At 47.3% G+C, this 21,466-nt stretch overlaps 2 protein-coding genes across 2 annotated transcripts; both read left to right on the top strand.

Annotated features, from left to right (window-relative positions):
- The first annotated feature begins 458 nt into the window (after positions 1-458).
- Positions 459-2,000, top strand: LOC119140022 (keratin-associated protein 10-7-like). Its single transcript, XM_037370997.1, has 2 exons — positions 459-1,265; positions 1,320-2,000. The coding sequence occupies exons 1-2, from the start codon at positions 459-461 to the stop codon at positions 1,998-2,000; spliced, it is 1,488 nt and encodes a 495-aa protein (XP_037226894.1).
- Positions 2,001-7,787: 5,787 nt separating this feature from the next.
- LOC119140172 lies at positions 7,788-8,753 on the top strand. Its single transcript, XM_037371261.1, has one exon. It carries the CDS (start codon positions 7,788-7,790, stop codon positions 8,751-8,753), a length of 966 nt encoding a protein of 321 aa, XP_037227158.1.
- Positions 8,754-21,466: the final 12,713 nt, after the last annotated feature.

Below are 21,466 nucleotides of genomic sequence, written 5' to 3'. Positions count from 1 at the left end.
GCTTGTTTCTGGGTTGGTTTTTTTTTTCTCAATGCATCGGCAAGAGGTCAGAAGCGGTCGCCAACCAAAAGCAGGAGGAGAAAACTGGATTTAATGATTGAAAGGCAGTGCTGAGATCAGCCATTCCTCTGCTGACGCCCAGGATGAGCTTTCCCCTGTGGAGGAGGTCCAGGTGGTGGGGAAGGAGTTGCAGTTGGGGGAGGTATTTAATGCTGCCTGTCTCTGGATTTCTCTACTCTTTGACTTAGTGCCATGTTTCAGAATTTAAAATGATGGGTTGGGTCCTTGGCTGCTGGTTTTGAGACCGTGGCATAGGCGGGACGTGTCTCCAGCACCCTGTGAAGCGAGCCAGTCCTGCAGTGTGGGCAGTAGCAGGACCATGAGAAACCCAGGCGGGTGCCTGTCTAAAGGCTCTGCTTTCTCACGTGTCATTCCAGTCCTGCCAAAACCTCACAGAGATGTCGTGCTACCTACACCAGTGCCTCCCTCCAGTCTACCAGAACCCCGTCCCCATCCAGTGCCCACCAACCTATGCTGCCAGACAGCTGTCAGTGCCTACCTGGCACTCAGCGCTGTGCAGCCCACAGTATGTGACCCCCTGCATCCCCCGGCAGCGGATCATGTCCTCCAGCTTCTCCCAACAGCAGTGTGTGACCCAGTGCGTGCCACGGCAGCAATACGCAACCCAGTGTGTGCCGCAGCAGCACTGCATGCCGCAGCGCATCCTCCAGCAGCCACGTGTCACCCGGTGTGTGACAACTTGCGTGCCACAGCAGCAGTGTGCGACTGAGGGGGTGTTGCAGCAGCCTTGTGTGACCAAGTGTGTGCCGCAGCAGCAGCGTGAGACCACCAGCGTGCCGCAGCAGCGTGTGACAGAGTGCATCCCGCAGCAGCCGTGTGCGACCAGGTGCATCACCACGTGTGTGCCACAGCAGCCGTACCTGACCAAGAGTGTCCCACAGCAGCAGTGTGCCACCAAGTGCATCCCACAGCAGCGTGTGACCATGTACTTCCCACAGCAGCAGTGCGCGACCAGGTGCATCACCACATGCGTCCCGCAGCAGCGTGCGACCAAGGGTGTCTCACACCGGTTTGTGACCTCTTGTGCCCCGCAGCAGTGTGCCACCATGTATGTCCCGCAGCAGTGTGCCACCAGGTGCGTGACCAAGTGTGTCCCACAGCAGTGTGCCACCCAGGGTGCTAGCATTTGTATCCCACAGCAGTGTGCCACCAAGTGTGACTCACAGCAGTGTGGGACAACTTGTGTCCTGCAGCAGCAGTGTGTGACCAAGGGTGTCTCTCAGCAGTGTGTGACCAAGGGTGTCCCACAGCAGCAGTGTGCTACCAAAGGTGTCCCACAGCAGTGTCCCACCAAGTGTGTCCCACAGCAGTGTGTGACCAAGGGTGTCCCACAGCAGCAGTGTGCCACCAAGGGTGTCCCACAGCAGTGTATGACCAAGGGTGTCCCACAGCAGCAGTGTGCCACCAAGTGTGTCCCACAGCAGTGTATGACCAAGGGCGTCCCACAGCAGCAGTGTGCCACCAAGTGTGTCCCACAGCAGTGTGTGACCAAGGGTGTCTCACAGCAGCAGTGTGCGACCAAAGGTGTCCCACAGCAGTGTGTGACCAAGTGTGTCCCACAGCAGCAGTGTGCCACCAAGTGTGTCCCACAGCAGTGTGTGACCAAGGGTGTCCCACAGCAGCAGTGTGCCACCAAGTGTGTCCCACAGCAGTGTGTGACCAAAGGTGTCCCACAGCAGTGTGCCACCAAGTGTGTCCCACAGCAGTGTGTGACCAAGGGTGTCCCACAGCAGCAGTGTGCCACCAAGTGTGTCCCACAGCAGTGTGTGACCAAAGCTGTCCCACAGCAGTGTGCCACCAAAGGTGTCCCACAGCAGCAGTGTGCCACCAAGTGTGTCCCACAGCAAAGTCAGTCGGGTGGAGTAAAAATTTCAAGTCACTCTAAGAAGTACTGCTCTGCGTCCAAATGGCCCTGGTAAGAAGGAGCAGGAGAAAGGAAGGTCCACGGGAAGAGAGTGAGGTACAGCTTTGGGGCAGGGGTTCTTTTTCTCCTCGTCCCACCTGCCAACTAGTTGCTATTGCTGAACTCTGCTTTATCTCCATTTTCCAGTACTTCCCCTGTAGCTCAGCTCTATTTCAAGGCAAGGTGTGATACTATTTCCATGGCTGCACTCCAGGTGCCTGTGGCTTGTACCTTGATCTGCTACAAGGCATAGTTTAGTGGGATGCTATTCAATTCTCACTTAATTGAAATGAGTAGCGATTAAAAAACAAAATTTTTTTTAAGAAAATATTTAAGGAGTCCAGGTCACAACAGCATCAATAGGGCTGGCAGTGCCGGGGGCTGGTCCATGCCTTGGGAGACAACGTTAACTTGGATTCCACGAAGCTGCAAGTTCTCCCAACAGCTGTTTTCGCTCTCAGATTTGGAAGCCAAAGATAAATTTGCTAAGCAAACGGTATACGAATCTCACGCCAACAGCCTTCATTTCGGAAGGTGGCCAGAAATCCCTGCTGCTTCTAAACACAGACTCTGCGCTTTCTTCAGTAGAGTTCCCCAACAAGATGGGATTTCTGGCTCGGTGAAGTTGGTCCTTGCTGAAATTTTATGCATGAAAGTGTTTTATTCACTTGGTTGCTTTAATTAATATTGAAAACACAATACTTGAAACAGAAGAAAGTGTTTGGAATAATGCTGCAGGTTGTAGCACGACTCTTTTATAAGTGCTTGAGCTATAAAAACAGTTAGCTATATTCTTTATGCTGCCTGAAGATGTGTACGCTACACTGTACTGAAAACAAACCATATAAATATATATGTATACTTATACATATATATACATACTTAAATAAATATAGTTGTCTGACCTCAGATTAAATATCTTGTCTTTTTGCCCTCTGGTTGTTCTTCTTTATTAAATATAGTGAACTCCTGTCTGAAAAATATAAAAATCCTGTAATATGCCCTATCATTAGGAACATGAGTAGAGCTCACGCTAAGTAGATCATGTGTATTTGGAGGGCAAAAACAAGTGTCGCAAGACGAAGAGGAGGGTGTGACCGGGGCTGGGACGCTGCCCTGCATCCTGCCCTGCTCTGCCTTGCTCGGTGACCTTGGGGTGCCACCACGGGCTGCCCTTGGGAGGCAAGGAGGTGTCTGAGACCTGAGCATCTAGCAATGTCGAGGTGGCATCTGGTTGCTTCCCCCGGGTGCTCAGTGGGTCATGGGGGAGCAGAACCTTTTCACACCTTCTCCTGAATGTCCAGCGACGATGCTTTGGCAGCGTGCAGAGCAGCAGTGACCGTGGGCTTCCTTCCACCTCGCAGAGTCAGAGTTGCTCTCACAACCTAACGTTTTTGCCTTCCCTTGAAAACCAAGGCATGAGCCTTCTGGGGCCTTCTGAGGAGCTGCACCATCACTGTGGCTTTCCCATAGGAGCCAGAGCCCAGGGGATCATTAGGACAATCTTCCTGGGTGGTGGGTGGCTGGGTGGCACAGGGGTGCCCACTCATGGGGTGGAGGGGCCGCTGGAGCACGGGACTTGTTTTGGAGGTGGCAGCAATGGAGTCAGGTTCTGACCCTGGCTCTGACTCACGCTGCGCTGCCAAGTGACCACAGTGCAATGCGCCTCAGTTTCCCCTGTGCTTAATTGGGAATAATAATAGCCCCCACAACCATGTCCCATGTGGCACTGTGCGTCTCTCTGAGATGAAAGGACTTTACAGATGTTAATTAAGGACATTCGGATGACAGGGCACGATGTTATCATCAGGTTAATATTTTGCTACCTGCACTGGAAACACTAAACTGAATATTAGCACTACTTGAAGGCTACTTGATCTGGCCCTTGTCCAGGAATTGGGTTTATGGAGTTTATAGAAATCGGATTAATCTGCTTACCTGCTCTCTGATGCCAGCTCAACTCCTAAACTATTGGGTCAGATCATTTAACATAAAAATGGGTGTTGTAATCCAGGGGAGTGAAACACAATGAAAGTTGGAGAAATCCAGGTTGGAATCAGTGTTTTTGTCTTCAGTTGTGGAAAAGAAGATAAACCTAAAGAACGCATTCTTCCCTTCGATTTTTGTAGCTCTTAAAATGTTGGCCTCAACCAGGAAAACATGCACTTTGTATTTTTTTTCTGTGATATGGAGGGAGACTTTTTTGTCAGAAAATTGGAAATGTAAATAATACACCTACCTTCAGGCTTCTGGATTTTCCAGTGAAAACAGAAATAGACAACTTATTCATCAGGTCGTAAGCCAGAGATTAATATTCTGCTTTAAATCATAGAATCATTTAGGTTAGAAAAGACCCTTCAGATCACCAAGTCCAACCGTAAATGTAACTCTGCCAAGTCCACCACTAAACCATGTCCCTAAGCATCATGTCCACATGCTTTTTAAATACCTCCAGAGATGGCAATGCAGCAGCATCCCCAGTGCTTCGTATCAGTGAGAAATTTCCCACCTACTCCATTAAACTATTTCACTTCTTTTTATTTCAATGTGTGAGACCTTACCTGAATTCCCAGCATATTGGAATCCAATTCATAGGTGTCAGATTTCCATTAAAGGAAAAAAAAAAATAATGCCAGGGCCGTCCCTTACGCAAATATGACTACGAAAAAATGCATTCCTTGTCAGCACTTAACGCTCATGCCACTGTTAATTTTCCCTTGGGTTTATTCGTGGCATAGCAGGGAACAAAGGGAGGGATGACTGGTGCAGGGGCTGTGCAGCAGAGCAGGAAACGTGATTTGTGTTTTCGGGACACGAGCTTGGTTTGATTCAGCTGCCTTTCCCCGGGCTGCCTCAGTGCTCCTGCTGTCCCTTCTCCCCTTTGTTGTGCCGGAAAAGCGTCACCTCTTTCAGCAGGTTATATTATTCGTGGCAAATCCTTTTTAGTACCTGTCTTGCCCTTAGCCCAAGGCTTTCTTAGTCCCAATCATCCGTCTCTTCCCTGGGTGCCCTGTGTAAGAAGGAAGTCTGCATGCCACAGTAATTATGGTCTGCAAAAATCGCCGAGAGTCCTTCCTGGACGGCATTTTCAAAGGCACTGAGGGGACTTCTGCATGCAGCTCCCATGGAAATGAGGAGTCCCTTGAGCAGTCCCTTTGGTGATCTCAACTGAAATCTTTTTCTGGGTGTAAAGGAGCATTTTAGCTGGCCTGGATCTGCAACGGGCAGGCAGGGATGCTTTGGCGGCGTGGATAGGGGTTCGCAGCCTGAGGGGGGTGAGTGGCCCCAGCACAGGGTGTCCTTGACCTGCCAGGGGCTTCACACGTTGGATCAGGGGGTTCCCCCTCACAGAGCTCACAGGTAAGCCAGATGTCCCAGCAGCGCCAGGTCCCTGCAGAGTGAGGACAGCCATTCCCACCAGCACGAAGCTGCACGTGGCTCGGCCAGGACTGGGAGGCAATTAGAGCATCACCCAGCCAAACCACCTAACTCCCCTAGGGCACTTATTCACTGTATAAAAGCTCTGCCATCGTGGGGCTCTCCTAGGCACTTCTCTCCGGTTGTTCTCACTGATGAAGTGGGTAAGTCTGGCTTTTAGCGGAGCTCCTGAAATGCTGTTTATTCCTGGGTGGCCGGAGCAGGCAGAGGTCCTGCCTGTGTACTTGCGAAGAAGCATCCTCTGGGGGATGCTGCCTTCAGCACCGGCATGCGTGGCTCTAACAGCTGGAGCATCTCCTCTGTGCTAAACTGAAGAATATTGGGAGAGCACTTCCAGATGGACTGTGAAGTCAGGAGTGGGATTTGTGGGCTTTTCTACGCTTTCTGTTAGTTCTAGTCCAAAGGAGCCTGTTGACTACATAAAGGGCTCGATGCTGGCAGGAGTCAGATATGAGCTTGCACGCGAAAAGGTGACTCCTCTAAAGGAAGTGGCGTGGAGAGATTTGCTGCTGTTTTATGGAATTTAAACAAAGTAACTTCTCAGGTTGTAGGAAGAAGCTGACCAACTTCAGTGCCAATGTGGAAGTTAGCAGAGAGACTCTGTAGCTAAGCCTGAACAGGTTAAAATTTGTATCTAGGCTAACAATGAGAAAAATACGTCTGAGATGCAAACAATCCCCTGGAAGCAAATAATCCCCCCTAATTTAGAAGATTTTTATCATGATGAGCATCACCAGCTCTATGGCATTGTACATGTAGTAGTAGCAATTGGTATCACTGTTTTTCAGTGGGTTGTTTTTATTAGTTGATGATTATTATAATTGTAGTGATAATAAGTTTTCCTAATGATAGTAACACACAGCATTGTTATTGCTAATAGTCACCCAGTGATGGGCTTTTGGAAGAATAAAATGCCTTACTGCAATCATAGACAGAAGTAGGGGTGGTCAGGAAAATGCAGTTTCTTTACAGTCATTTAAATATATGCCTTAATCTACAAACAATGTTGAAATGAAAAAACATTTTTGATCAGAGTACTTTTCATATGTCAGTGGTTCCAGTACCTGTTGTGCTCAAAATAATCCTGTTAAAAACTCTGAAAACTCCCTGAAAGTGATGTTCTCTGCAGCAGGGAATCATAGCATCATTTAAGTTGGGAAAGACCTTTAAGATCCTCAAGCCCAACCCTTAAGCTAGCACTGAAGCGTGATGGTTTCTCCTACGACTCTTGCCAGTGAGGCAAAGTAAGGCATTTCACAGTGGTTTCAGGAGGAAAGTGTGGACCTCCGGATGGTGCCGCCTGGTCCCTTCCCCAGGGATACAGTCTCGGCTAGACTCGCTTTTGTGCTGCGTGCACAGGGGCTGCCAGGATGAGGTTTCACTCTCAGAGCTGCCCTGCCAGGCGTTTTGTCAGTAGATCTTTGAGCGACTGTAACAAAACCAGGACACTATGGCTCGGTATGACTGTTGCATGAGACTGGAGGCTGCTTTAAATGGGTGTAATTCTCCTAACTCCATGAAACTTGACCAGTTAACACCAGCTGAGATTTTGCCTTGATAGCTTCTCCTTTCCTGCTGTGGTTTCACCAAATACTTCGAAACAATCCTGTTGCATTTCCTCTTTTCTTTCCTTGAAGATGCCTACACAACAGTAGGAAGCTGGGACTGCAAGGCTGGTAGAGGCAACAAAGCTGATGCTACAGTAGCAAGCTCAGAGCCCCTAATTGCACACTGCCAGCCCAGCAGGTCCCTGTGGGACCATGAATAGGCAGGCAGGTCGTACGTGCTGAGCTCCGCGCTGCCACAAACCTCTCCTTACCCTCAGATAGTTAATTTAACCTCAGCTTGGGTTTGCCCGCATGAACTGCAGCCACACCTGAGCATGACAGCATGGACACACCTTTAATTTTGGCTTGCCTTTCATCTCTGGTGCTTGGGAGTTGCAGGACATAAGCTTGCAAGGACATCCCAGTGGGGACACAGGACGTTTCCGGGAAGTAAGGCAGAGAGTCGTAATGTCACTTCTCCTTGGTGAAATGCTTTGATGGACACTTAGCTGGTATTTGAAGGGCAGGATGAAAGCTCCCCGGTTTGCCTGGCTCCGATACCTGATCATTTCTGGGCTCTTAAGAGAAGGGTGTGGGGGCAGAAGCTAAGAATAGACTCCTCTCCTCACCTGGGTAATCACAGCCCGGTCCTGAGTCACTGAGAGCCTCTGACCTTCAAGAGAGCTAGGGTGTGGGCTCCTCATGTTGAGGTGCCTGGGGGGAAACTCTGAGTCCTGCATCACAAAAAAATAGCCAATGCCTATGTGAACTCTCTGTATTTTTCCTGCTTCTTTCAGGCATAAGTGCCTTGTGTGACCATGCACTATTATGGGGAGCGGTATAAACACCTCTACCTGCCAGGATCGAGCTGTGTCACCGAAAGCATCCAGCAATGCATGCCCCAGTCTGATGGGTACAGTACCACGTGCCACCCAGTGAGCGTGATCAAGAGCCCGATGCCAAGATGGCAAAGCTACACGCAACCTCTCACTTACGTGTGCTCACAGCCAAGCGTGCCCCAGCCACCTCTGCTGTCCTGTCAGCCCTACGTGCAGCGGTGTGTCCTGCTGTACCCCGAGCCTTGTGAGACCACTCGCCTTCTGCCCTGCAGAAAGCCCAGCCTGAAGCTAAGCCCGGGACAGAGTTTCCAGCCCTGTGACACCAGCTACCCTGAGAAAAAACGCATGGCCAAGAGCCTCCCACCATGCGCACCCAGGTGCCCGGAGCCGAGCAAACTCAAGTTCCCACCATGTGGGATCAAGTACTCGTCCTCATGCAAGGATGAATGCAGGTCACAGAAGATATCCAAGTGCTCATCGCAGCGGTATGGTGCTGAGCTCCGGTCCTTGCAGGGGATGACGGGCTATTCTCCACCACTGCGGGGAGTCACCGAGTGCCCCCCGCAGCAGTGCATAACGCAGTCTTTTCTGCAGGAGTGTGTGAACGGGTTCCCCCAGCAGAAGTGCATGAAGGGCTACCCGACGCAGGAGTGCGTCACCACCTACACCTCGCAGCAGCGTGTCACCAAGTGCCAGCCGCAGCCACACATGCCCAAGTGCCCCCCTGGGCAGGCAATAAAGGAGTGCTCCTCGCAGCAACACGCAGTCAAATGCTCACTGCCGCAGGAGGCAGCCAAGCACAAGAGCTCATCCACGCAGCACCTAAGCAAGTCCAAGTGCCTCTACCCACGGGCCACCCAGCACTCGACGCAGCATCACTCAGGGGGAGTGAAACGTTCGAGCCACTCCAAGAAGAGCCGCTGTGTTTCAAAATGTCTGTGCTAAAGGAGATAAAGAAGTAGTTGTGAGAGCAGCAAGCTATGTAGCTGAGGTCTGAGGTTATTTTTCTCCCCCGATTCCCATTCCTAACCCTCAGAGAAGCTTTGGCTTTATTTTACCCCCTTATTGTACCCATATTAAACTCATAGAGTGCATTGCCACACTTATTCCTGTAACAGAAAAGATTTAGTGACAAGTTAAGTAACTCTGAGCAGGTGCTCAGGCTTTGACTTCAAACCGACTGTAACTCTGTTATGGTGTTCACACCCTGAGAGGTTTTTACTGTTACTGGATCAATTATATTCACTGGTTGTACCAGTGGTATTAAACAGGTTGCAGCTGGATTCCTGCTCTCTGTCTGACTTCTTTCCCATTTTTAAAAACTCTTTCTAATACCTACTAATATAAAAAACTATTCCCTGTTGTTACACCACTCCTTTGGGTAAAATAATAGCAGTAATCATGTTTTTAGGACTAGAATTACCATCTGTGGGTAAATCTTTTGTGTTCAAAAGTTACCCAGAGACATAGGAAAAGAAGCAGCACAGGGCGGTATTTAGAAGGCAGCTTGGCTAAAGTAATGAGACTCAAACCTCAGACAGGAGTTTATTGTCTATCCAGCCTTAGCTCGGTCGCACCAGCCTCGCACAGAGCACGGCCAACTGCATGTGGGTCACGCAGGAGAGCTTTTACTCCTGCACCCTGGGAGCAGGGCAAGCTGCCCCTAGTGTCCCCTGTGCTGCAGTTTTGTCCCTGCACAATCCACTGCTGAGCAGATTATAAAATAGGTTGTATGGGATAGTCCCTGGCACAGGAGGAGGGAGAGAGGATGCTGCACAAGGTTTCTTCTGCTGCTGTGATCCTGGGCTGGCCCTGTCTGCATAAGATGGGTGATCAGCATCAATAATCTGTGGTTATAAAATTGCAAACAGCCCTGTCATGTCCATCTCACCCCAGGGCACCTACATGTCCAAGATCATCCCCAACTCCATCCTGGAACTTTCAGTTTTCCAGCTGTTCCTTAATGGTAACATTTTCCTGGATAGCACAAAACAGTTACCGTGCTTGGTCAATATTTTGATTTCCTAGTATCTCTCTCTCTCTCTCTAAGGGGCAAAGTTCTAAAGCAGGTGTCTTTGCCACAGTCCCTCCCAGGAGGTGCTCCTGGGGCAGCAGAAGCTCTCTGCCACCATCTAAAGGTGCAGTGGGAGACCTGGCAGCTCCTCTCATCACTGCTTTGCTCTGCTCAGCCAGCTCCCTGGGCAAATCCCAGAGGGAAAACCATCCCCTGTCTCCTTGGCTTCCTTTGCAGCACCCCAAACAGACCAAGCAGGATTTCTAGAGACTTCTTTTTCTAATAAAGTGATAGATTTGCCTGTAGAAACAGAGACCAATGCTATCAGCAGTCCTCCAGGATTCGGAGAAATCTTGCTCCTGAGAGAGATTTAACTCTAACTTCTAGTAAACCACAAACTGTGGGAAATTAAATGAAAAAGAGAGGAAAGGCCTGAACAAGGAGCTCCCTCCTGACTACCACACAAGAGATCAGTCCCTTTCTTACAGTGGGTCTATCAAAAACCAGGCTCTTCTCTGTCCTTGCTTACCCTGGGCACCAGCATGCTCAGGACAGGCGGCGAGGCCTGGTTGTCTGCAGCCATTAGAGGGAGACGGAGGTTCACAATTAAGGCACAAGGGTGGCACAGCCCAGGGGAAGCTCTCCCACCTGCATTTATCCCACTTGCATGGTTTAAAAGGCTCTGCTGGCCTCAGTCACTCCTGGTCCCGAAAGGATCCTGACTTCCCTTCAGTGAGCATGGGGAAGATGACATTAACCAGCAGAAAAGCATTTCCTTGTAGAAACTGGAACTTCTGAGCTTCTGTTTCTGTGGTTTTGGTCCTGATAAAGGGGTCACTTTGAAATAATCTCAAAGCAACCGCGAAATGGTGCCTGAACTTCTACTGGCTCTCTGCAAGAGGATGGTTTTTGTGCTCTCTTGTTCCCTCTCTCCTCCTGCTATCTGCTCCGGCAGCAGACCCTGCTCTCCCTCATCGAACGGATTATCAGGTGGGATCTGCTGCTGGAAAGGTCACCAGTGCTGCCAAACACCCAGACCTGGTGGCCCAAAAGGTGACGTGAGGCGATGCTGCATCCCTGTGGTAGCAAGAGCCAACTGCAGGCTGGGCTGCCTGAACCAGAGCGTGGCCAGCAGCAGGAGAAAAGTTTTGATTCCTCCCCAAGCTGGCAGTCAAGGGGCCACATCCAGACCCCCCATGGCTGGTTCTGAGTGCTCAGCACAAAAACAATGGACAGCCAGGAGCGGGTCTGATGGAAGCTGCAGGTGCTCAGGGCACAGGAAGGGAGGCTGGGAGAGCAAGGTGTCTTTGCCCTGGAGAAGAAAACACTGAAGGGACAGTTTATTCCTACCTTCACCCACCAAACGAGTGTTTAGAGCAAAGACGGGCTCCAGTCCAGGTGGGCAGTGATGGGGTGGGCTACAAAGCAGCTTTTCTGGGGGGATTTTGCACAGCCTTCCCATGCCACCACTGCCCAAAGTGATTCTAGTGCAGCATTCCCCCGCCAGACAAACTCTACATTGCCCATGTTTATTGAGAGGCCTGAGATGTTTTAAGGTTGTGTTTCTACTCCCCTTTCCAAAGGTGTCTTTGTGCAGAAGGCATAACAGCTCCTAGAAAGAAGACTGGGAGGTTTAAATGAGTTCCCAGTTTGGGGTATTGGATGCTCTGCAGGTAAACTGGCATAGAAACAGGAATTTCCATTTTTCTAGACACTTCTGTCTGTTTTAAGGGAGAAGCGTACGGTCAGAAATTGGTTCAGAAGTCACCAAGGCATCCACCAGCTACTTGAAATTGTCAAAGAATATGAAATATGATTTTTCCACATGAATTGCCAGCTATCTCTAGTAACAGAGATCTAGAACAGCAGCGCAGCAGGGTTAGCCTCCATCATGAGCCATGGATGTGGGGCTGACTTTGTGGATAACCTTATGTTCACTTTTCATTGTCTTTTGGGAGAGGCTGGGGAGAATAATCCCAGCAATTAGAGATTGGTGAGGTGAGGTTTCCACTCAACAGGGAATGTCAAAACATTTTAAAAATATTCATCACTGGTTTATGTATGCAAAGTGTTTTATCATTATAATATTAATAGTATGTTATCTGAGGCAAACACCTCCAGGCTAATAGCAGCTTTAGAATATGCAGTTTTTGATGGAAGTGCCTTCATTGCTCTCATAAACAGGATGTTGTTTTCAAGCCCTGACAACACAAGGACACTTTGCATTTTCATTAAACCATGCGTTTCTGTTCGCATTCAAAAGGAATCATTGCGAAACGGGTTAAAAGGCAGATCTGGCTGAGCCTCTGAGAATTGAACGGATGACTCTCAACTCTGAGAATCCACCAGAATCCTTAGGAAATCAGTGAGGCTCCGCAAAATTCAGCAATCCCTGTAGATCAGTAGCCATGTGATTGCAATTGATTACAAATTTTTTCCTCCCATCATGAAGTCTCCCTCGATGCACTTTTAGCCCATGACTTCTCTTTTCCTCAGCAGGTGCGAAAGGCAGCTAAATTATTTCACCTGGGCATTTACCTTTTATATGCAGAAATTATTACCTTGTCTCCTTCCAGTCTTTTCTTCTGTAAGTGGGCATCCTTCGGAGACTGTGTTTCTTAACCTTCTGATCACACACGGGGATTGGAGCCAGACACTCGGCACCTGGTCAGTACCTGGAGTATGAACAGGGATCCCCAAGCAGAATGACGTCCTCCGGCTGAAGCTGTGGCAACAGTCAGCGAAGGACATGAAGCAAATCAGCTTTGTTGTGAACAAACCCGGGGTACGTGCAGCAAAATTCTGTTCCCCACTCCTCCCTCCTCCAAGCCACTTATAGGGACGAAGCCCGTGGTGCCTCCAACTAAATGCTATGGTGGATTTAGAGGAATGAATTAAAATCACGCATCTAGCAGCAGGTGCAACCAGTATGGCTAAAATACATCACCTGCTGTCTGCAAACCACTGCTCATGTGGTCGATGTTTAAGTCAAAATTGAACAAACTGGAGTGAGTTGTACCCCCAGAAGTGGCAGAATCACATCAGCAATTAATTTAGACCATAAAAAAAAATAACACAAAAAGGGAACCTCACAGCATGTAACAGTATGTACCATGGAAATTTGAATAAAGCCAGTAAACAGTGTTAAAATAATTATAGTAATTATAAGCATTACACACGTGGGAAAAATTGTTTGGAAAGTAATTACGACCTCACGCACAAAGGTTGTCTCACCTTCCTGGAAGTTCAAGAAAGCATATAAAACTCAAAGGATTAAGGGCTCCTCTGGCCATTTCTCTTGACTTCTTCCTGGACAGCTGGTAAGTCCCATTCACCTCAATCTAATTATATTGGGTAAAATGTTGCTTTAACATGAGCTGCGGTTTATCAGCAAGCCAGTCTGTGGTTTCTAAAAATATAAATGAGATTCTCTCTTTAAAAAATTACTAGGAATTATTTAGCTGTATATTTGGACCATGTGCAGCCTTAAAAATATATCTATTTGGACTAGTATTCTTATTAAAAAAAGGTAGTGCAATTCTGTTATCAACTAAGTGTATATAGCTATCTGGTATCCAACATAAAAGGCATTTTAAGCTCTATTCAGGTAGAGTTTAGATAATGTTGTCATAGCATCATAGAATTGTTTGGGTTGGAAGGGACCTTTAAAGCTCATCTAGTCCAACCTCCTTGCATGAGCAGGGACATCTTCAACAAGATCAGGTTGCTCAGTAACATTAGTATTAGTATTTATTCATAAAATAATTGGAGAAGATCAGAGATGTTCAAATCTCTTTTCCAAAAGTTTTTGTTCATAAATCGGGAAGATTCAGTTCTCAAAGCGTTAAAAAGGGACTGCAATCTTCTCGCCTCCTTCCTTTCATGTTGGCACCCCAATCATAGCTAGAACACAGAGCTCATTTCAGTAAGAAGTTGTGTCTCCCCAGGTTTCAGTTGGTCATCCACGCAGGTCTTTTCATGGCTGGCACCTCGCTCTTCAGGGTAAGACACCTTTATCGTAGCACTGTTAGGAAGAAGAAACTCTGCAAGGACAATTGTTTTCATACTCAGCGACTTCAGGCATTTTCTGATGAAAGCATCTGACGCTGAGCGTTGACAGATCATGAAAAGCTAGACAAGTAACGGCATCCCCCTTGACCTTCCCATCATAACTGGTGAACAGAAACAAGCATTTATCATGTTTATCATGACTTATTTAAACACCTACCTCTGAATGAGCTTGATTGCACTCTCAAAGTACCTGTTTTTCTCCAGGGACAAAAAATAAAGTGGCTACTTAATCAGCTACATCATGCAGTTATTAACTTTGACAGATAAACCCCACAATACATTTTTGTAATTCTTTCAGGTTGAATGACCTAATAGATGGATTCAGGGTCTAGGCAAAAAGTTAGGCACCAAAAATCCTTATCAGGTTCTTGGCTCTGCCATGAATGGTCTCTGCAAACCACCTGGAGGTACCCAGAGGCAAGATTTTTCCTAGGAGCTCGGGGCTGCCGTGCAGAATGGCACCAAAATTGGGTCCTACCATCTCCTGCACAGCAGTGCCCAGCTTGCAGGGCTGCAGTGATGTTCTTTTCCTCCCAGTCCTGCCTGACACAGGCTCACTAGTCTGCACGAACCTCCCAGGACATTGATAGTGCTCAGTGCAATCTCAGCAGAGGCACAGAAATACTATAGTGCGTAATTACTCTAATGAGGGCTGGGTGTGCTCTACTACAGGGATAAACAAATAATCCCAGGTAAGGACGTTCTCCAGTAGAGGGATATAAAACCCCCATTCCTGTATGACCAGTGGCTTTATGGCAGCAGCAGCAGCTATGCTGAAGTCACTGGCCACCACTGCAGTACCTCTCCAGTTGCCCTTGGTGGCTGCCCAGGCAGGATCTGTAGCTGGGAGAGTGAAAGGAAGCACTGCACAGGGGCAGTGGCCCATTGGCGATGGATAGCAGTGATAAAATGGGATGAAGGTTGGTTAAACCTGGAGGTCTAAGGGTCCTTTTTGGGAGGGTGGAGGCAGTGTGAGAAGGACTCAAGGTGATGGGGTGAGCGGAGCAAGGGGGCAAACCTGTACCGACCTTTGAGCTTCATTTCCTGAAATCACAGCTCACGTTATCTCTGCTGCAGCATCTACGCTCCCTGCACAGCCCCTATAACTAAAATACCTGAGCTGCACTCTCATCCTCTTGCACCTTCTTCTCCGCCACAGCGTACGCCCCGCCGTGGCATCTGCCTTGACGCTGCTGCAAGGAGAACAGGAGAGAAGAGCAGGAGACCCCCGGCGAGGGGCAGGGGTCTGTGCGGTGAAGGGCAGGGTGTGGGTTGCAAATGCTTTGAGAAACACACCTATGGTCTCTGTTACATCCCACAGGTTCACCACCATTTCTCCCAGATGTCCCTCAGTGGGGAGTGGGATGCAGGACAGTGTTTCTACTCCTGCAATGTGCAGTGCCCACAGCCTCTTGCTACCAGCTGCAATGACCCATGTGTTGTATCCTGTGGTGCCTCCAGAGTCATTATATACCCCCCTCCTGTAGTTGTGACATTCCCAGGGCCCATCATTAGCACGTGCCCACAGGAGACGGTAGTGGGAAGTTCTGCGGTCCTGGAGGAAGGGGCACCAGCCCCACTGACATCTCTGCGAGCTGAAGTCCTGTGCTCAGAGCCACCTGCAGAAAGATTCATCCCAAAACGCATCCCTCAGCGCTCACCACGGTGCTCCTATGTGTTTTCTTCCCGCTGGATGCATCCTTGCAGTAGACCCAGCTACCAACCATCTGAGAGCGAGGGCGAAGAGCGTGCTCTAGAGAAAAAGCCAGAAACTGAAAATACTGATACAGCAAGTGAGGACAAAGAGACCTGAGAAGCATAACACAGTGACACCAACCCTGGCGACCAAGTCCAAAGGCCTCGTAGGCTCCTACTACCTCCCTAAAGAGGATTTACCTTTGACTTCTTTAAATGATACTTGACTTTTTTTTTTTTTTTTTTTTTGCCTCAGGTACATTCTCAGGCAGGTGATTAGAATAATAAAATGCTCCCTATCCTAATCTGTGTTAACCTGCCCTTTAAAACATACAGTCCCTGATTCTCTGGAACAATTTGTTCTTTTTCCCATTGCTTTCCAGAAAAACAAAGGCACCAGCAGGTTCAAGAACACCACAAATGTGATCAATTGAGACGTGACAAACCCTTTCACTGCCAGACCTAATTAGACTGGTCTTAGCATTTAAGACAAGTAGTCACCAGATAATTCACTTTTTCTTTTGATAAATATATATACACACACCCCTCAACCACATAATTTATTTCTGGCTTTCAGTTTCACCTCAGGGAAGAAATGTGTGTGTGGGGAGAAACTGATCCTTACTTCATATTTATTTCTATGTAAGAAAAAGGAAAAAAGTATTTGACTAAATGTATCAGTTGCATATGTAAGTTAATGGAGTATACGAGTGGCAGAATCTGCATCTGGAACTGTGCCCTTTACCTTTACTTTTATTCTAGCAGTCTTGTTCTTTCACTTCCCATTAAAATTATTTTGCATGATTATGGTGGTTTTCTAGCTTTTTTTCCCCTCTCCTACTCTTGATTTTCAGGTACCTACTGGTGAAATGTAGATGGCAAACATCAAAACCAAATCTGTCATTCCTGCTCACCCATGAAGTGAGGAAACAATCAACTGCCTCTCACACTCCTCAGCTCTGTCCGCATGCACAGGACTTTATTTTTCACTTTCATCTCACAGCTTTCACTTGTTCCTCACCCTGTTAAGTACAGCTTTAGAGTTCATGGCTCCATGTGTCGGCTGAAAAGCACTAAGCAGATAAAAAGGAATGACATACAGAGACATTTTCCTTTTTATTTACTTTGGTTCAGGAAAAAGCCCCAGCTACTCTTGCTCCCCTCTCCCTACCCTCAAATTCTAAGCTTCTATTCCTCTAAAGATTCCCACACATTTTAAGTGCAAGCATTGTCCTTTTTGTCCCAAGAAGAACATTACTGTGATTACGATTGGGCACCTCTGTCAGTCTTCACAAGCCAAGAGCCCGGTTTAACAGAAGTAAAATAAAATTTGTGGGTAAACTTGTCCCCAAAACCAAAACGTGAAAGCTGACTGAACTCTAGTTCCCCGTCGTCGTTGGGCTGGTGAGTCTCAAGAGCTGCTGTTTAACAATTTGCCCTCGCCTGCGGAGGCAGGTGCCCATGAACATCAGGGCACACACCTTCTTCTGCATGCAGCCACATCCAGATACAGTTGTTTTCCCAGAGACTTCTTCAAAGAGAAAAGGGATTGCGGAAACCTTTTTACAGCAATGTTAAAACATTGTATGATAACATGCTAAGCAGCCTGGATCCCTGCCAGCCGCCCTGCTTACCCTGCCCTGTCTCCCTGGGAAGCTGCCAGCCACTGAGAAGACAGTTTTGCCCATCCGTCTGCTTTCACCTTCACTATGAACTGCTGTCTGCTCATCTGGCTCCCCTGGACATCTGCCTGGGAGAGGAACAGCCCATATGTGCCCCCTGCAGATCTGCTCTAAAACGAGCCCCTCCAATATTTGGTGTATACATCATTTTTCCCCTTTACAGGATGGGAACTCCTCTCAATCTGCTTGTTTATCTGGCAGACATTAGCATGTACCCTACTTTATTGATCCAACATGAAGATGTAATTACTATATCTTGGAGGATGAGCTTGTGAATGGTGCCTCAGCGTCACGCCCTAGATAAGCTGGGAGGCAGGTCAGAGAGATAAGCTCTGCTGATTGCCTGGCTCATGCAAAGAGTGTTGTGAAAAATTTGGGAACGAGGTCATAGGCAGGGTGGAGCTCTCAGGAACCTCTGCTCCGAAGGACCCAGCCTTGACTCATTATCTACACCCCATCCAATCCAGCAGTTCAAGGAGTTTAACAATAACTGAGTTGCACAGGGGATTCAGAAGATTATTTTCCCCTGCCAAAGACGTCTTGCAAATTATTCCTTTTCAAAAAAACAAAATTACACACCTGAAAACCACTAACTTGGTTCTTCTTGAGAATGGAGCAGCTTGCACAAGATAATCTGTCCTCCAAGAGCCTTGCTGAGGCTTTTTAGAGAGGAGCCACTAGCCCTTCAACCTAGGAACTTAGAGCTTGATCCTTTCGTGAATTTTGTGTAGAATTCACCATAGTGCTTTGCTGTCTGAAATACAGGCACGTCGTTTGGGTCCATTCAGTGTGTGCTGACACGTTGCATTTTCAAAGAACCCTCAATATTCTCTACTCATCTGCCTAAGCCATACGTCGAGACATTTTGATTAACAGGCTAGGAAAAAGAAAAAAAAAAAAAGTATTTCTGATAATACTGCATCTTTCTGCCAATTTTGCCTTGGTCTCTTGGCCTTTCCTCCTCTGCCTACCATTTAAACAGCCTCCCATAAACACTTTCCACCTCTTTCTCTTCCTCTGCTGGTTTCAATGCTTTCCACCTGTACTGCATTGCATGCAGGAGCCCGGCTGTTTCAGTCATTATAAAGGATGCCGCATTTCATTGTCATTATATAACATCCCACATCATCTTCTTGCTGCTTCTTGCAAACCTTCTTTCTCTTTGCACCTGTATGGCACAGACAATTATCATCTTATTACGGGATAACCGATGCCCAAAAGCCACCTAACCCGTCTAAGGACACTCTATACAGAAGGGTGGATCTAAGACTTAGACACACCTAATTATTATTAGTCTTATTACTTATAACCTGTCATTACAATGCCAATATTGCACACCAGCCAGATTTACAATGGGGACCAGGGAGACCAAGGCCTGGGACAGACATGGGGGAAAGGGGCAGAAGGAATCCTGTATGGGATGCCCAGAAAAGGTGCTGGTGCAGGGCGGCTTTTACTGTTTAAATCCCTTTTCAAGCTGTGACATGAGTTACCAGAAGCAACATAGAAGTGCACTGAGCTTCCTACTTAGGCTGAAGTTTTACCTTTGACCCGAGTGGAAAGACAAAGTGCTACACAGGTATTTGGAGCAGAAGAGGAACCGGCACCATAATTCAGATGTTTTCTCCGGGTAGCAGAGCTCTGCTTTCCATTTTGTGAGAAGGGTCTTCTCTGTCTCTAAGCTCAACTATAAATCCCTTTAACAAGGTTCTGTACACCAGATCAGTACTGTTTTAGCTTAATAGCCTTGAAGGAACTGAAAATTAGCTGCCAGCTTTTCTTGCTGAGATTAGCATGCTTAATTAGGTAATGAACCAGAATGAAGATTTAATTAACAGCTTTAGAATTAATATATTATTAAATTGGATATTAGCACCACACCTCTGTGAGCCATGAGGTGATACAGGAATACAAATCCACTCTGGCAGCATCAGCACATACTATGAGCACCAACAAAGTATTAAAAATGGATTATTTGCAAGGGTGGGACTTCCAGGGTGCTCCACTCCAAAACCCCAAAACTTGGACTCATGAGCACCGACTTTACTAAGAAACACACCTATCCACATCTCCACCACATATGCATTTTAAGAAGGCCCAGCTAACCCCACACCCCTTCATCCCCCTTGGTCAGGGGACAAAAGTGTTATTCCAGGCTGTCTTTGTCAAAATACACCATTACTACTCCAGCGAGCACACTAAGACCTTCTCACCTCTACAAACCTCTTGGGTCTTACTGAGGTCCTTCACCTCTTTGAAGCATCCCAGGCACAGAGAAGAAGGTTCAAGTCTCCTCCTCAGAGTCTGGGTCTGGTGGAGGGGTGTGAGGCAGGGCTGGGCTGATTGGTGGAGCAACCCAGCAGCCTTATCAATGCTGCTGCATCAGCTCTTCCCACACCTGGGGACTGCAGGTGACCCAGTAGCCCTCAGAGCGCTACAGCTCTGTTGCTGGTCAAGTAAGGTGGCTCTGACCTGGAAAACAGGCTTGGGTGATGGGTACGTTGTGTACAGCTGGAGAGGTGTACATCGGTCAGCTCTTATACAAAACTAAAGCATACACAGACGCATAAGCTGTAGTTACACCTTGGGCTGCAATTTCACATCCCCTCGGGTTTTATTGAGGAAAGCAGCGCTCATATATTAAAGAGCATTAGTTCTGTTTTGTTTCTAAGATGAAAGATACCCGGTAAGATCGCAGTAGTATAATTATTCCTGAGCTCCAAACAAATCTCATTTAGTGGTGGGGAAGAATTCTTCAGCTTCAGAATTATTTGTATGTATAATTATTTAATCACTACCTTTTGTTGCACCTAGCTAGAAAATGTGATCCAACCTAGCCATACAAGAGGAAATCCACATAACAAGAGAGCTGCATTTTGCCATTAATACTTAAAGATGAGGTATTCATCTTTGCTAGAGCCTAGGTATTCAGGATGCAAATGGGAGATGAGTAGACTGAGGTCACTGACTCCAAATTCCCCCTGGGACCAGGGTGAATTTTGCTTCTGAAAGGGGATGAAGTATGGAAAAGACAAAAAACAGAAGGAAGTCATCGTAGTGCCAGTGGAAACTGGAACACACAATGGTGGCGGAATACGGGGTCTCCATATCTGTGGGGCTTCTACACTTCCAGGTCCCTCAAAGGACACAAAGGTGGTGCTTTGAAGAGGTGGCAGAACTGCTCAGTTGAAACACAAGCTCTTAGGGAAAGGGGAATGCATGGGTAGATCTCCAGGGTCCACCAAACATGTCTGCTGACTGTAAGAGAAACTCAGATATTTATTTTCAGACACCCAAGTGTAGCTGTCTCAGTCTGGAACTGGCTCTAACCCCTACGTCCTCCTTTCTCCTGTGGCAACCACGCAGTTACACAGCCAAGTCCAGCTTTCAGGCACAATGGCACCTTGTGCTTTACTGAGTGACTGACAGGGCAAGCAAGCAGTGGATCTCGGTTCTAAGAAATGGAGAAAATTGTTGTAAATAAAGCCTGAGATACGGAAGGCGGCTATGGGTGCAATTTTAAGAAGAAATGAAGTTCCTTTGGTTTTGGGAACCGGGGGAAGCATTAGTTTTTCTGGACAACTATAAATTCCATCATCAATCTAAACTTTTTTCCTTATTGTTATCTGTTTTCTTGTGCTCTGCTCAGACCACGGGCATGAGGTTTCCTATACTTACAACAGTACAGTCTAAGTCATCTCCAACAGCTCTAAACACAGGGAAAGGAGTAGGTAGCCGACAAAAAAAGATTTATTTTTTTTTAAATAGGGATGAACAAAGGGAATCAAGTAAATGTAATGCACAACTTTAAATGAACATCAAAATACAAAACTGAGATACTGCTCTGGTCTGAGCAATATAATAGCATCAAATATGCAGATAATGAAAAAGCAGACAGTGGTGATCAAGTCCCTTAGTTCCTTATTTCATCTTCAGTCTTCCAATTAGGCAACGAAAAAGCACTCATTAATATTGACCCTTCACTTTGAGCAGTTTTGGAAATAGTTTTCCAGGTGACAGCTCTTAGACCACCCTGGAAACCTACGCCAAAATATGGACGTCCAGGATGCAAAGCAGCCTTACCTTTGGCCTCTTGCACAATGATTCCCAGTTTTAGCCTATTTACTTTGCTGCATGGTGTTGTTTGTTATTCCCTTAGGAGCGCTGGAATTGCTATGATAAAATCTGTGGAAAAA

Source organism: Falco rusticolus, chromosome 19 (genome assembly GCF_015220075.1).
Source record: "Falco rusticolus isolate bFalRus1 chromosome 19, bFalRus1.pri, whole genome shotgun sequence".
Classification (NCBI taxonomy): Eukaryota; Metazoa; Chordata; class Aves; order Falconiformes; family Falconidae; genus Falco; species Falco rusticolus.
Note: the sequence above shows the minus strand (reverse complement) of the source record. Positions and strands in the feature narration are given on the sequence as shown.

Bases quoted from the DNA above. Each gene is read 5' to 3' on its own strand.
- LOC119140022 (XM_037370997.1), top strand. From the start codon at position 459: ATGTCGTGCTACCTACACCAGTGCCTCCCTCCAGTCTACCAGAACCCC. The intron at 1,266-1,319 runs GTCCTGCAGCAG...TGTGTGACCAAG, and splicing joins AGCAGTGTGGGACAACTTGT to GGTGTCCCACAGCAGCAGTG.
- LOC119140172 (XM_037371261.1), top strand. From the start codon at position 7,788: ATGCACTATTATGGGGAGCGGTATAAACACCTCTACCTGCCAGGATCG.